Source organism: Antechinus flavipes, chromosome 4 (genome assembly GCF_016432865.1).
Source record: "Antechinus flavipes isolate AdamAnt ecotype Samford, QLD, Australia chromosome 4, AdamAnt_v2, whole genome shotgun sequence".
In the NCBI taxonomy this organism is placed as follows: Eukaryota; Metazoa; Chordata; class Mammalia; order Dasyuromorphia; family Dasyuridae; genus Antechinus; species Antechinus flavipes.
In genome coordinates this window covers 13,625,318-13,641,758 of record NC_067401.1, presented here as the reverse complement: position 1 = coordinate 13,641,758, position 16,441 = coordinate 13,625,318, and the positions used below count along the sequence as shown (strand labels likewise).

Genomic DNA, 16,441 nt, shown 5'->3' with positions numbered 1-16,441 from the left:
CAGCGCGCCTCCAAATGGAGAATCCAAAGGAATGAACGATAGATATCTGCCCAGAGCTTTAAGGTTTGCGATTTAAGATACCAGTCACTAATAAACTTAAAATGAAGTTACACAATAGCAATGCCATACTAGATTCTCCATAAAACATTACTGAAATTATTAGTCAAACAGAACCAATGTTCTCCATTCACTAACTTCCAACAGAAGTGATGAGTTCACGTGATACTATTTTTTAAATTATGTTTCATCCCAATCAAATATTTTTATGAATGCTGTCCCAATCCTCTGAGATAGAAAGCAGAGTTACAGAGACACTGAAGTTCCTGCTGCTCAGTGAGTCAGTTCTAGGTCCACAAACAGGACTTTAGCTTTCTAGATCCCCAATACTTCAGTGCTAATATTGATCCTGGGCTCTGAGAAGGGAATATTGTTAGAGTAAGCTCAGCAGAAGAGATGCCAACAGTCAGAAGTTTGCTACATGGTCTGGGACTATGTTATCCTTAGAAAAAGAACAATTTTACACCATAGTCAAACTGGACCCCTCCAATTAATCTCAGTCTCCCAAGTCACATACTTGTGACTGGTTGTAAAGGCAACGATAGTCTTTATATATTAGAAGTAAGTGCAGCCCGGGGAAGTGGTGTGCTCCAGGAGCAAAGTCAGGAATCAAGAACTAACACCTCTGAATCTTTTTTTTCCTATTTCAAAACTAGGAAACTACCCGATTCATCAGCCCAGTAACATTTTCCTAAATAAAAATGGATTCAATTTTCCTTCTCCAGTTGTTATGGCAACTGCTTTAACAAACAGTGCTTTTTAGAGCATTGTAACGTATCACAAATGCAAAAGAAGCAACAAGAACATTTCAACCCAATCATCCAATTGTACAGAACATTTTAGGAAAGAGCATACATACTGTCTCGGCACCCAGAGTCTGTAGGCCAGTGTAAGTTCTGTCCAGCTGTGGGGAGACAAGAAAGCACAAGTCAATTATGTCACGTGCCCAGGGACCCATAAACTTCAGAAAACACCTAGCACACCCCCCGAGAGCAGACCTCCATGCAAGATGTTTAAGTTTGTCAGCAGCAACCACCACATACAACAAAAATGCTCCTTTCCTGTTCAGAGGCCTGGGAAATATGGCAAATGGTAGGAACACTCTGTTACTAAAGATAGTAACCTACCATTTGCCATATTAAGAAGATTTAATCCTTCAAGGATCTGAGGCTTTATTTATGCTACTGTGCCTTCTAAGATGACTTTGGACATGGTCTTCAGGAACTACTGGGACTGAAAGAAGTGATTCCTCTTTTCAGAGATCCTGAGGGCTGATCCTCTCAAACCTTAGGTTAGAATTGATTGTCAACAGCCTATACTCAAGGCAATGCTAGCTCAATGGGACTACTCTTAGTTAGTAGTATGGACTGTCTTTTTTTTTTTTCTTTTCTACTTAACATTGTTTCCCAATTGTACACATAAAAACAATTTTTAACATTTGTTTCTTGTACTAGAATTCCAAATTCTCTCCCTTCCTCACTCCTTTTCCTCCTTCTCTGAAAAGATAAATAATTTGATATAGGTTATACAAGTGTAGTCATGGAAAACATATTTCCACATTAGACATGCTGCAAAAGAAAAGTCAAAACAAACAAAAAAGAAACAAAAAAATTTTGTTTCAATTTGCAATCAGACTTTTACTTTTTCCATTCTCTGGAAGTAGAGAACATTTTTATTTTTATTTTTGTGTGTGTGAGTATTTAAATAATTTTTTAAAATAACTTTTTATTGACAATACATATGCACGGGTAGTTTTTTTACAACATTATCCCTTAAATTCACTTCTGTTCCAACTTTTCCCTTCCCTCCTTCCACCCCCTCCCCTAGATGGCAGGCAGTCTTATACATGTTAAATATGTAATAGTATATTCTAAATACAATATATGTGTGCAGAACCAAACAGTTCATAAGAGAGCATTTTTCATCTTAATCCTTCAAAATTGCTTGGATTGTAATTCCAATAAATGAAATCAGCATCCAGAGAACTACAGAGACCAAATACAGAGAGAAGCATACTATCTTCTCTTTTTTTTCCCATAGTTTTTTCCCTTTATTTCTGATTTTTCTCTTCCAACATGACTCATATGGAAATGTTTGGGAAAAAAAGTCTATGTATAATCTCCCCCAAAAAATTTAAGATAAAATTATCTTGAATCACTATATTGCTGAGAGTAGTTAAGTCATTTATAGTTGATCATCATACAATATTGCTATTATCATGTACAATGTTTTCCTGGTTCTGCTCATTTCACTTTGCATCCGTTCATATGTCTTTCTAGATTCTTCTGAGGCCATTCTACTTGTCATTTCTTAAAGCAAGAAGTATTCTATCATAATTATATAACACAACTTGTTCAGCTGATGGACATCCCTTCAATTTCCATTTTTTTGCTACCACAAAAAGAACTGCTATAAATATTTTTGTACTTGTATTAATTATTTGATATGCCAAAAGGAAAATTTAATAATGTAGCGGTGATGGCTTATAAAGTGTTCCAACACTCAAAAGAATACAACCCCTTGTCCTGTTTCACTATCACTCCTCACAAGTTCCTCTTAATAAATAAATAGCTAAATAATAAATGATTAATAAAATTATCATTTTTCATATCAAAAAATAAATATTTTTGTATATATATGCCCTTTTCTTTTTGTTTTTCATCTCTTTGGGATATAAACCTAATAGAGGTATTATTGGGTAAAACAGCATGCATGGTTTTATAACCCTTCAGGCATAATTCCAAATTGTACTTCAGAACAGTTAAATCAGTTTACAACTCCACCCACTGTGCATTAGTGTCTCAATTTTCCCACATGCCCTCCGACCTCTTTCATTTCCTTCTCTGTCATATTAGCCAAACTGACAGGTGTGGAATGGCACCTCAGAGTTGTTTTAGTATGCATTTTTCTTATTAACAATGATTTAGAGCACTCTGTCATATGGGTAACAGATAGCCTTGATTACTCTGTCTGAAAACTGCTTGTTCATGTTCTTTTTACCATTTATCTGTAAGAAATACATATATTTCTTAAAAATTTGACAGAGTTCTCATATTTGAGAAATGAGATCTTTATCAGAGAAAAATGAGATTTTTTTAAACTTATGATTAGTTTTTTTCCTTCCATTCTAATTTTCCCCCTTTATGCTTTCTCTTTTATTCTGTCTATTCTCAAAAGTGTTTTGCTTTTGACTACCACCTCCCCAATCTGCCCTTCTTTCTATCAGTGCTTCCCCGCCTTCTCTTATCCTTGTCCCCTTCTTTCTTGAAGATTAAGATTGATTTCTATACCCAACTGAATGTACATGTTATTCTCTTTTTGAGCTAATTCCAGTGATAGTAGGATTCAAGCAGTATTATTCCTCACCTTCTCTATCTTTGCCTCTACTATAAAAGCTCTTTTGGGACTCTTTCGTCCTATGTAGTTTTATGATTTTTTTGAAATAATGCGTTAGAGGTTCAGTCTTTGGAGTTACTTGGCCAAACCACTCTGGCTCTCACTGACTGGCCAACAATACTTCTTAGCTCAAGCCACACTTAATCATTGTTTGAGTCCTGATGGCTCAGAGTGAGTGCAAATAGTAATTGTTTCTGTTTTGGCCAGAAACACTCAAGTATTTTCCCTTCTTAAAGTGACTTTTTTTTTCCTGGTTAGGTAAAAGAAACCACCTTAATGGGCACTGCCACTAACAAACTGAGATCTGGGAAACTGCACCCATTTCTCTTGCCACTGGATCCAGATGATTCTGGAGGAGCATAACCCACTTCACTAAAATACAATTCACTTGTAAGTCATGGTATCACCTTTCCAATGTAACTGCTTCTCTTCTAGAATAAAGGACAAAGAACAATTAATGTGAGATAATTTACCCAGTTCTACCTCTTTCTTTTGTCCCAGTGCACTTCTCTTTTTCTCACCCATTCTTATTTTTTAATTTCTCTTATTTTTTAAATGTCATCCCATTATATTCAACTCAAATCCATACCACCTATCTATATAATACCCTTTTTAACTGCCCTAATAAATGATAGAATACTCAAAGAGTTACCAGTTTTGGTCTTTTCATCAGGAATGCTTGAATGTCCACTTCCCCCCTGAAGGATTATATTGTTTTGCTGGATAGGTGATCCGTGGTTGTGTTCCTAATCTTTTGCCCTCTGGAATATCATATCCTAAACTCTCCAATCCTTTAATGTAGAAATTGCTAATTCTTATATTATCCTGACCTAGTTCCATGTAGGACACTTAAATTATTTCTTTCTGGTGGCTTGCAATATTTTTTTCTTTGATGTAAGAGCTCTGGAATTGGACTATACCATTCCTGGGAATTTTCATCTTGGGTTCTTTTTCAGGAGGTGACTGTTAGATTTTTTTAATTTCTATTTTACCTTTTATTTCTAGAATATCAGAGCAGTTTTCCTTGATATTTTGAAAGATGATGCCAAGGCTCTTTTTTTTTGGATCATGCTTTCAGGTAGTATAATAATTCTTGAATTATCTCTCCTCAATCTATTCTTCAGGTCAGTTGTTTTTCCACATAATCTTCTGTTTTTCCCCCTCATTCTTTTGATTCTGTTTTATTGTTTCTTGAAGTCTCATGAAGTTATTAGTTTCCACTTGCCCAATTTTAATTTTTAAGGAATTATTTTCTTCAGTGAGCTATTATTCCTCCTTTTCCATTGGGCCAATTCTACTTTTTAAGGAGTTCTCTTCAGTAGATTTTTGCATATGAACATTTTTTAAGGTATAATTTTCTTCAGGTTTTTTTGTGCCTCTTTTATTAAAGTGCTGAGTCTTTTTATGAAACTTCTTTTCCCATTTTTTTCTCTACTTCTCCTATTTAATTTTTAAACTCCTTTTTGGGCCTAAGAGCAATTTTTATTTTTATTTGAGGCTTTGGACAACTTCTTAAGATGTGACTGTCTTCTTAGTATTCTGCTCTTCCCTGCCACTATAATAACTTTCCAGATACCTTTTTTGTTATCTACTTATTTTTTTTCACTTATTTATTGAATTTTAATTTTTGGCTAATGTTTGGATCTACTTCTGGGTTGGAGGGAACACTGTCCCAAGTTTCAGCTTTTTTTGTATTAACTATTTTCAGATCCAGTTTGGAGGGAAGGGAGTGTCTATAAGTTTTCAGTTTTTCCAAGGTGCTACGATCTAAGAAGTATATTTACTATTTTCCTGGCCTATGCTCTGGTCTTTGTGACTTCTATCTCCTTCACCGCTAGAAAAGTTGTTTCACGTCATCCTTTTGTAGTTCTGCTGCTCCAGAATTTGTCTTGAAATTTGAAAGTCATTTGGAAGGGAATTTTGGAGGGCTCAGGTGAGTTCCTAACTTTCCTCTGACATCTTGGCTCAGTCAGTGAACTTTCCTTAAACCCATCTTGTATACCCACCCCCATAAGTCGGACTACCTCCTATGATTCTTGATCCTTGCTTCCAAGAATGAACAGAAAGATCATCCCTGCATCTTTGGGAAGGCTTAATCCAGTGTTTGAAAATCCAGGGTCGCCTACACTAAATACTGAAACATGAAGATAGGCAGGATAAATTGTAGAAAATAATCATCTATAAGCCTGCTTGTTGTAGTCCAAAATCAATGAGAATAATAAATCATTCTTGAGACAACAAGTAAAATAATCATTCGTTACTATTTCTTATGTGTATAACATATTTCCCTACAATTACTCGGTCATCCAAGGACACTGCTTCTTTGAAATAAATCTACTAAAAAGTTATCAGGCTAATCTCTGACCTTTCCTGAAATGGAATATGTACAAGGCCACATCTGCATTGTCATTCCTCCTGAACTTTTCCATTAAACTGCCAGGCTTACAACAATGCACAATGGTTTAAGGACTCCAAACATTCAAATTCCTTTATACTCTAATAATCATCACAACAGAAAAAGTATTTACTGAACACCTGATATTGTAAGGCAGGGTGCTAGGAAATGTGAGGGAACATAAAGATATACAAAGGCACAGTTTCTGACTTCAGAGAATCAACTGATTATGTGACAAGTTTGTATTTAGCCCCTATTACATATCAAGCACTTTACTAAGGGGCGAGGATGGATACCAAGATAAAACTGGTCAGTCCCTTCCCTCAAGGGCAGAAGCAGCAATAAGGAAGTTTGTAGGAAGGGAAAGAGAAAGAGTTCAATTCTGGCAGAAAGTCTCAGACACCCATGACATCCAGTCTGAAATGTCTAAGACAATTGGAGATGAAGACCAGAGGCCAGGAGAGAGCTCTAAAATGGAGACTCAGCAGGGAAAGTGACAAAATCACCAAACAAAATGGGGCAGAAGATGAACAGAGGAGGATTCTGTAGCCTCAGAGGTGGCCTGGTCAGAGAGAGGAAGAGGACCAGGAGAGGGGAGGGGCTCTGAGAAAAGGTGGGGATCAAGAGCATCAAAGCGCAGAAAAATCAAAGGGAAGAGTGGACAAAGGCCAAAGGACCAGGTCATGAGAGAATCTTTGGAGCTTTAACAAGAAGCTGGAGAGCCAGAAACTGGACAACAGAAAAGAATCAGAAAAACAGAAACACAGACAGCCCAAGGGGAGCCCAAGGCGCAGAACCCCGGGGCAGAGAAATGCTGGGGAGAGGGGGGGGGGGGAAGAAGGGGGAAGGAGCCAGGAAGCCCTGGGGAGAAACCTAAGATAAGAGAGATGGAGAGGACAGGGAGGCGCTCTGTGAGAACACAAGATCCACTCTGGCCAAGGGAGCAAAGGCTCTAGTCACAAGACATGGGGGACAAAGGTGGTCACAGAATGAAATGACTGTGTCTGTAAAGGAGGCCGAGGGCCCTGAGGGAGAGAGAAAAGAGCCTGTACCAATGGTGCATTTGTCATTTCTCTGTCATTTGTCGTTCTCCTTCCATTAGCATGCTCAAATGACGCCAGGGTGAGCACCTAAGCCAACTCTAACAATGCTGCCTAGGGGGGTCAGCTCAGCTTCCTGGGCTCTATCTCTTTGTTGTGACAAGTGATCACAACTAGTTTCGCTCTATAACCTCCGGGAGGAGATCTGCAACAAGGACAAGGAGTTTGGCCCGACCATCCTCCCAGGTAAGACCAAGTGGACACCAGTGTGTCCTGCTCAGGTCACACCGTGCAGTGGGATGGACAAGCGAGAGCGCCTCTCCATCTCGAGAATGTGTCTGGCACAGACACTGTTACAGACCTGGGGAGCAGAGCCCAGAGGGAGAGAGCAGGAGAAGGCATTAGACTGCCTTTAGCAAAACGAAAAGCCCCTTTAATGACTCTAATTTCTCACAAAAGCCTAGATCAATCTTCCAAGTACCAACACGCTGCCAACTTTCCTGCTATGTTGGCAGCAAGAGTGGGAGCCTCTAAAGGATTACAAATGATTTGATGATTTAAAAAACTGAAAAAGAGGTAGATGGGAGAGTGGTGGATAACACTAGGTTGAAACACAAAATCAATGAGGAATTCCAAAGATGAACAATAGTCAAAGAATTCACCTAGTTAGTACCTGACAAAAAAAGAAGGGAGGGTTATATAGTGAGTGGGGAAGATGACAGGGATGGACAGCCAGAGTACCAGTAAAGTGAGGAAAAAGCAAGGTAGGCCTTGAGCAACTGAGGGTGAATAGTCACACCAAATGAGTAGGCAGAGATGAGACAGCTCTACGGGAATATCTGTATGTGACACTTAATGATTTTTTTACAGCACCAAGTCACTATGTGCTTTTCTATTTAAAATATACTTAGTTTAAAAAAAAAATCATTTCAAGAAAGTAATTTAAAATATAAAGACAAATAACAATGTTCTTTACCTCTAACTTAGGAAAGACATATCACAACGGGGCTTTACCAGTATTCTCTAAGGTTGACAAGTGAGATGCTGCAGAGAAGGAAGGAGTTCTAAAGATATACTTATTCAAAGAAAACACCCAATCTGGACACCGAAGGAGAGAAGAATGATTTAATAAATAACTCTAAATTTACAAAAAATTAACTCAGTGGAAAATGTACATGATACCAACCCATAAAAGGCCCATTTATAAGGATGAAATTATGCTACCCTCTGCATTCAGACCAATATCCTTTTCAGAGTCCTCAAAGATATACAGACATAAGCAGAATAATGGTTGGCGTGCCTTGCCCAAGTCACATAATTTGTAGGCATTCCCTTTGGAGACAGGCTGTCTCCAATAGTTCTGTTCTTTAAGAATTCATACCAATTTTTTTTAACCATTTACCCTGGCTCCATCATGGCAACTACCACTGGGTGGTTTTCCAGAATCCAGGTGTAGGTAGCCTACTGTCTTCAAGAATCTTCCACCAACCTCTTCCCACCACGACCGTTTTTCTTATCGCTACAGCATGTGTCTGGGAGTACAAATGATGCCCACCATCCATTACGGTGTCATTCTCATACAATACCTTCAGGTTATGGATGATATCTATCCGCTTGTTCTGGTTGTCCTTAAAGTGAACTTGAACTCTGACTGGAAACTCACCCCAACCTCTCCTGGTCAGGTGGAAAGGAGGCTCTCTAGAAAAAAGCAGATATGGGTGAAATCTCCCAGACTCTTTCCAATGAGAATTCTCTGGATTTTCTCTCACAATTAATTCATTATTGCTGAGTTTTGCTAAACTCAGGAAATAGGGAACAAACATGGAGGCAGATGACATTTGCATTTGGCCCCTAAGTTTCATATTCCATTCTGCCCAACCTCATCGGACTTTATCTGCTCCAGACTGGAAGAAATCAAATAAATAAAAGACATATGGACAATCTGGAGTGGAAAGAGGAAAAAGTCTGAAAGAGGCAAGAAGATACTCAACAAAAATATGGAATCCCATATAAAGAAAGGTCAACTGCCTTCCGCCCCTCCCAAAATCTTTGAGAACTGACAAGTGAACCCTCACTAGATAGCAACCTAAAATATTTCTATTGACTTGTAAATTAAGTCTTAAGCATTTTAAAAACTGAAGTTGAAGATGACTTAGTTTTTCCAGTAGTATTTTCTCACTGCTCTTACAAAATCTCATAAGTAAGGTAACAGCTAAGCTCATACTTACAATCTTAAAAAATGAAAACTCTCTGATCCCTAGTTATCTTCCCTTTGCCACAGTCACTACATCAGAAGAAAGGCCTAGAAGGATGGGGATGAACAGGGAGCCATTAGGTACTTTTCTTTATTTAAATGGGTTTCTATAGCCAAAGAGTTCTTTACCAATTAGATAATCTAACAGTATTAAGTGCTCTGCATTACAGTAGGCTGTTCCAATAGACTTGGCTTGTTACTAAGATATATCTGATGAGTAAATCCTGGAAAGTCCCTACTTGGGTGGGCCCTTCCTCCTTGGGTGGATTTATGGGAGGCCCAGATGAATCACAAAGGATGGTTAGGCATGAATAAATTGGGATCTACACTTTTGGAAGGAATGCCCTTATCAATGATGTCAGATTGATTGCAATACAAATGTAAATTTTGCATTTAAAATACAAATGTAAATTCCTACTAAGGAAGAGGAAATCCTGGGGAGGTAATTCTTAGCATGAGAGAAATGTCCAATTTTGAGTTCTAGTTGAGCAGAGTCTGGTGGGCTTTGGCAAACATGACTGAAAGCAGAACCCCAAAGTAGCCATAGCCTCAAAAGTACCGGGACAGCCAAGCAAAGGAGACGGCTCAACACAGCAAACGCCAATCATCAACATTAATGTCAAGACTAAAAAGGAAAACTGCCAGGAGATGACGCACCCCATATGTTTCAATAAAAAGAACAGCACCTGAATTGCAGAGTAGGGAAAAGAAGGGATCCTCTAGGCAGAAAAAACCCATTAGGACCAGCAACAAACCAAAAACTCAGTCCTCCAAAAACAACAGAGACTCTTGGGGGAGAGGGGATCCAACTGGGAACTACAGCATGGAAGGCGTGGGAGAACAACCAAGCGGAGGAGGCCCATGGGCAGGAAAAGAACCGTGACCCAGTTCCTCCAGCCCCAGCGTGGTCAGCACTACTTGTCACCCACACTGGGGGAGAAGTTTGGACCCAAAAATGCCCTCACGTTACAATGAAGTTTACTTGCATTTCTCAAAAGTCTGCATGCATTATAGAGAAATAAAGGTAACAGACAGGAACCAGGCACAGGGTTTTATACATGAGCAATCACATCTTACCTTCTGTTGTGGAAGTGAAAAGGAGGCAAGAGATGTATCAAGTGACATTACTTAAGAGAAGTTTCTTTCACAGTCTTTTCAATTGAATATGTATTTATATGAATGAATGTCTTTATTTGACCGTAACAAGCTGATTCACACCAATTAAGCTGCTAAATGTAAAACGTTGGCTATCGAGATATTGGAACAGTCCCTGCAGCAGCCAGGCAGGAAGGATGGGAAGGACGGTGATCTCATTTTGGGAGGGGGCTCATCCAGGCCACTGGGAAGACCCAAACTAAAGTCTTGCCCCTTCTTTGTGGCCTTGGGAAAGTCCCTGAGATCTCAAGCTACAGACAAATGTTCCATACTAACAGTTCTGCTGCTGAGGGAGTGGAATCCAGACCAATCATCACAGAACAGACCCTGCAAGAGGAGGAGGCTGAGGCACAAGGAAGGGGACACAGATCACCCACCAGAAAGCAAAGACCCAGCGAACGTTCCCCTCTCTGACAGTGGCAGAAGGCCCCTAGGAGACGAACTATGTCACAAAGCTGGACTGGGAACAATGCCATTAGCCTCCCGGGCGTCTATCTGGACATGGGTGTGTGTCTGTGTGACATGGCCATGATTCCTTGAGAAAGAAGGACAACCAAATGCCAGATGAAGGGACACCAGAAGCTCCTGCCACCAGGACCCATGGTCTCAGCCTTCTTGGGAGGGAGGGCTGGAAGTCAGCCAGGTCTGGGGGGCCCAGGGACTCTTTGATTCGACTGCAAACTGCTGCCTTTGCCATGTGACCTACCCCAAGATCAAGGCCTCTTAATATACTCTGGGTCCTGGACTTCTCCTGCATGGGCTGGCAAAGCCCAGGAACTTCTCAGAACCTTGTTTTTAAATGGAAGAAACAACTGACAAAGATCATGAACACATTAGGAAACCACCATCACCTGATCATACTGAGATGCAAAAAGCTAAAAAGCAGAAAGAGGGTTGAACAAGTGGGCCATCTCTCAGAGGGGACACCTCTGCTGCCTACCATGCTCTGTACCTGTGGAAGAGTAGTTTTGTGTCTTACTTTCCATTTCAATGGTTTATTACTAATTATAATAAAGCTTAAAACTTCATCTCTTCTTATTTTAAGGATTACTACTAGAGGTTTAGTTAAAAAACTTTTACTAGCCACAACACTATTTTCCCCAAGTTTCCATTTCAATTCTTAAAAAAGGAGAGAAATCAAGATGACAGGAAAAGATAAAGATAAATGTTGGAGAGGATGTGGGAAAACTGGGACATTAATACATTGTTGGTGAAGTTGTGAATGGATCCAACCATTCTGGAGAGCAGTTTGGAACTATGCTCAAAAAGTTATCAAACTGTGCACCCCCTTTGATCCAGCAGTGTTTCTACTGGGCTTATATCTCAAAGAGATCTTAAAGAAGGGAAAAATGTACAAAAAACATGTGCAAAAATGTTTGTGGCAGCCCTTTTTGTAATGGCCAAAAACTGGAAACTGAGTGGATGCCCATCAATTGGAGAATGGCTGAATAAATTATGGTACATGACTGTAATGGAATATTATTGTTCTGTAAGAAATAACCAACAGGATGATTTCAGAGAGGCCTAGAGAGACTTATATGAACTGATGCAAGTGAGCAGAACCAAGAGAACATTGTACACAGCAACAACAATATTATGCAATGATCAATTCTGATAGATATGGCTCTTTTCACCAATGAGGTAATTCAAGCCAATTTCAAGAGACTTATGATGAAGAGAGGTATCTGCATCCAGAAAGAATCTATGGGGACTGAATGTAGATCACAACATAGTTATTTTCACCTTTTTTTGTTGTTTGTTTGCTTGCTTTTTTTTTCTCACTTTTTCCCCCTTTTGATCTGAGTTTTCTTGTGCAGCATGATAAATATGGAAACATGTATAGAAGGATTGCACATGCTTAATCTATATTTAATTACTTGCTGTCTGGAAGAAGGGAAGGAGAAAAATTTGGAACATGAAGTTTTGCAAAGGTGAACGTTGAAAACTATCTTTGCATGTAGTTTGAAAATAAAAAGCTATTATTTAAAAAGCTGGCAAGGAAAAAAAGCAAGCGAAGGAAATTGAAGGAATAAAAACAAACAATGAAGAAACAAAAAAAATTAAATTAAAAATAATTTTAAAAAGAGAAATCTAATAAAAGTTAACTTATTTTTACTGAGAACCTGCTAGCTGAACATACTGAAACAAAGACAACTTTACAAGTTGGGAATTAAGAAAAATGCTGACACAATTATTGCTTAAAACCATTTTCACAAACTATTTTTTTTTTTTAGCACAAGATGAGATAGGAGAGAGGATCTGCTTAACTGTTAAGATCTCAGACATTTAGTCAAAGCGACTTCTTCAGCACAAAAAGAACAGACACAAGTTCTCTCCCAAAAGCAAACAATCTCTTTAAATCACCCAAGGCCAGTTTTGTGAGAGTTCTGGCACTAACAGCTAATGAGCAAGATTTGGTAACAAAAGTCTTCAGGAAACAATACTGCTCCCTGAAGGAGATGACAAGGAGATGTTGGCACAAGGGTCCCTCTTAGTCAATAGCAGCATCACTGCCATACAGGCATGGGGCCCTGTGTAAAGTCAGCTACTGAGGCAAGGACAAGTTAGACCTGGGTCCTGCCCCAGGGAGAAAGTCTTCCTCTTCCACCTCTCCCAAGATATTGGACCCTGTGGCAAAGTCTGATGTGGACACTGCCCTAGTTACAATTCTACTACTTATAGTAAAGTATATGGCAAAAATAGGGAACTGAAACCATTAATATGGCAAAGAATTAGATCCCAGAGATTTGCTTATAAGATCAGACATTATGGTCACCATGTCCATGTTAAGATAACAGTAAAAAGACCTCTACAACAGGTACCACATTCTATCCCTAGCACCCCCACTAACAAACTATGTGGATTTGAGCAAATTACTTAGCCTTTCTCTGCCTCAGTTTCTTTACCTATAAAAAATGGTTTGGTTAGATGAGCTTTCTGCAATTTTATGAAATGTTAATGCTTTATTCAATAACAAGACATCTTCCATTTGCTATCAGCTGCTCTGCTTGCTTTCCACATCATCAGCACTACCACCACTCTCCTGCTCCAGGAACCCTCTACTAGTCCCCACCGCCATACACACCAGCTTCCTTTGGATACTGTCTTTCCCCAGTAGGCTGTAAGCTCCTCAAGACCAGGGATTGCCTTTTTCTCCAGTTCTTGGGCCATTATAAGTACTTAATTAATGTTTATTGTATGACATCCTAAATTTACTTACCGAACTTCCACAAGGTCATTTGGTTTATAGCTGGGATGGAGAAAGAACCAAACTTTCTTTACAAAGTGATTGATGCTAGGCTCCCTTCGGGAGCCCCGGACATACACCATCCATTTATGAGTTGACTGATCATTTTCTTCTCTCTTATCAGGGGGAATGTACCTGGTAAAAAAAAAAAAAAAAAAAAAAAGTTGAATTCATAATTATTTTCAGAAAACATGATCAAAATGGCTTCTTCTCAGTCATTTTAAAGAATGTTTGGAGTTCAAGAATCTTCCAAAGCTGCATCAACATAATAAAACTCATTCAATTTCTTCTTTTCAGAAAGTCTGGATGTCTACAGAACAAGCTTGCATTTAAAGTTAAACAAAAGCATCAGCATATAATTTCAGTTAATAAAAACAAAACAAAACAAAAATCCAATAAATTGCTTTGCTGCCGGGGATACACGGTTATCCTTTATTATGGAATGGACAACTACCAACCACTAGCTAAATCTCATCCAGACCTTGCTCCTCTCCATTCTCAGGGTACTATGATACTAAAACAACAACAGTAATTAACATTGTTATAATGCTTTAAGAATCCTAAAGTATTTTACATAGATAATCTTATTTGATGACAACTTTGTGACTTAAGTTTCATTGTTATCATCATTTTACAGCGGAGGAAAGTGAGGCGGAGAGGCCCACCTACTTATCTGGGATCACCCAGTTTACTCTAAGTAGGCAAGAAGATCCAAACCAAGAAGGGTGATGGCTGGAGCACTGGCCCTGGAGTCAGGACAGCCCAGGTTGAATCCCAGCCCCAGGCAGATCCTAGCAATGTAACCCTGGTAAGTCATTTAACTTCTGCTTCAGTTTCCTCAATTGTGAAATACAGGGTTGTTGTGAAGATCAGATGAGCTAAGTGCTTAATATAGCTCCGTGCACACAGCAGGCATTTAATAAATGTTGGTCTCTCTCCTTTTCGATCGTGACCCTAGGTGCCACACTGGGTCATCTAGCTGCCTCAATAGCTACCAAACAGGTCTGCTTTGGTCTTCCTACACAGAATGAAGAACCTACCAATGGAAGGATTAAAAAAGTTAAAAGGCTAGGAACCTTGAGGTTGGCCAACAAATCAAAATTTCAAGAGACACTACATAACAGTTTAACTAACCGTAAGTACCAAAGGATGAGCTAACCTAGAACATAGGCAGTCTGCTGAAAATAAGATCTCTTTGAAAGGAAAAATGTGTAAGTAAATGTGGATAAATAGAATTACTGCATTAGTCTTGGGACAGCTAGGTGGCACATGGATCAAGCACTGCTCTGAAGTCAGGAGGAGCCGAGTTCAAATTTGACTACAGACACTTATTATTTCCTAGCTGTGTGACCTTGGGCAAATCACTTAACTCCAAATTGCCTTGCAAAAAGAATCAAAAAACTCCCACTAATCTATTTGGGAGGAAACACTATTTCCCCCCAAAAAAAACCAATTAGGATACAAGAACTTAAAAGGAGAGCCAGGTAAGGGGTGAAATTCAACATATATTTTCCTTGTGATGTCGGATCAGGAGGCATCCAGGGGAGCCAAGTGTAGAGCCCATCAGGAAAGCAAGAAGTTTATGGACAGTGTCCTTGAAAGTGCTAGCAACGAATCCGGCCTTTCTACACCCTTTTCAGTTGGCAATTTCTGTCCTCATTGTCCAGCAGATAGATGTCCCACTGCACTAGCATATCCTGAGGCGTGTGCGTGTTTTAAATTCTCAGGGCAAGGACTATTTCGTTTTCATATCCACGGTACCTAGAACTGTGCCTGGCACATGGAAGGTGCTTAATAATTGTTTACTTGTTGACTGAAAAACAATTTATAAACATTAAGGCACTGAGTTTATTTTTAACTTGATCTTTTGGGGGGGTGGGGGAGATTATTAAACATTACTTTCAATAAGATGGTCATCAATTAAGGCTTAGTAATCTTTTGTTAAGGAGAGATTTTTGTCATGCTTTTTGCTGTAATAGAATTTTACTTTTATTGGTTTTTTTCTACTCGCCTTGTTTCTTGTTTTCCTCAATAACGATTCCTTATTCACATGACAATTTTAATAACTCATGTTGTCAAGGGCATCCTCCTCCTCCAGTCCCTAGGTTCACACCCTCAGTGTTACCTTTTGTTTCTCTCCCTCATTCACTCTCCATATTCAACCAGTTGTCAGATCTTGTTTTTTCTATCTCCACACCCTCTTCCTCATACCCAACCTCTTCTGTCCACAAACAGAGCCGCCATCCTCCCCCTAGCCCACAACTGGACTAACACTCAACTCTCTGATGTGAATCTGGTTCCCCATCAATCCATCCTCCACACTGAAGCCAAAAGGATTTTTCTAAAGTCCTAATTCTGACTGGCTTGCATCCTTTCCACTTTTACTTTATCCTGCTGGTTCCCTGTATCTCGAGGATCAAACTGCCCAAATCTTTTAAGCTTTTCTCGGCCTTTCTCATTTTTTAATTATTTCCCTCCTTTCCATACTCACCATCCCACAATGGGCCTTACCTATGGGCCTCTGCTGTAATAATCTGGCCTTGGCACTGGTGCTGCCACAATGGATGGCTGGACAGGGACACTGGCCCTCCTTCATTGTTAGAATCCCTGGCTCCCAGCTCCACGGGAGCCTCTCCCTACCCCCTACCCCCACCCCAGATGATGGTCACTTTCCATCCCACGTAGTTGTCCATGACTGACTGACTGTCTTCCCTCATAAGACAGCTCCTTAGTGAGCCCCCTTCTCTGTGGCCCAGTTATCCCAGCTCCAAGGACCTGAGTTAACAAGTACTTCACAGAATCAAAAATTCAGAGCTGGGAGGGACTGTGGAGGTCACTTTAGTTTATCTCAAGGATAATGAAGAATTTGCCTGGGGCAGTTTGGAGTTTGGGAGGGG

At 39.5% G+C, this 16,441-nt stretch overlaps 1 protein-coding gene across 4 annotated transcripts in view; it reads right to left on the bottom strand.

The window, feature by feature from the left end:
- Window positions 1-16,441, bottom strand: part of YEATS2 (YEATS domain containing 2) — an 89,952-nt gene that overhangs the window by 47,472 nt on the left and 26,039 nt on the right. For all 4 annotated transcript variants that reach the window (XM_051991845.1, XM_051991841.1, XM_051991844.1 and 1 more), the window contains exons 7-9: window positions 13,518-13,679; window positions 8,475-8,586; window positions 917-961 (exon numbers count right to left, since the gene is read on the bottom strand). In XM_051991845.1, coding sequence (XP_051847805.1) covers window positions 917-961; window positions 8,475-8,586; window positions 13,518-13,679 — 319 coding nt within the window. The remainder of the gene's footprint in view (window positions 1-916; window positions 962-8,474; window positions 8,587-13,517; window positions 13,680-16,441) is intronic.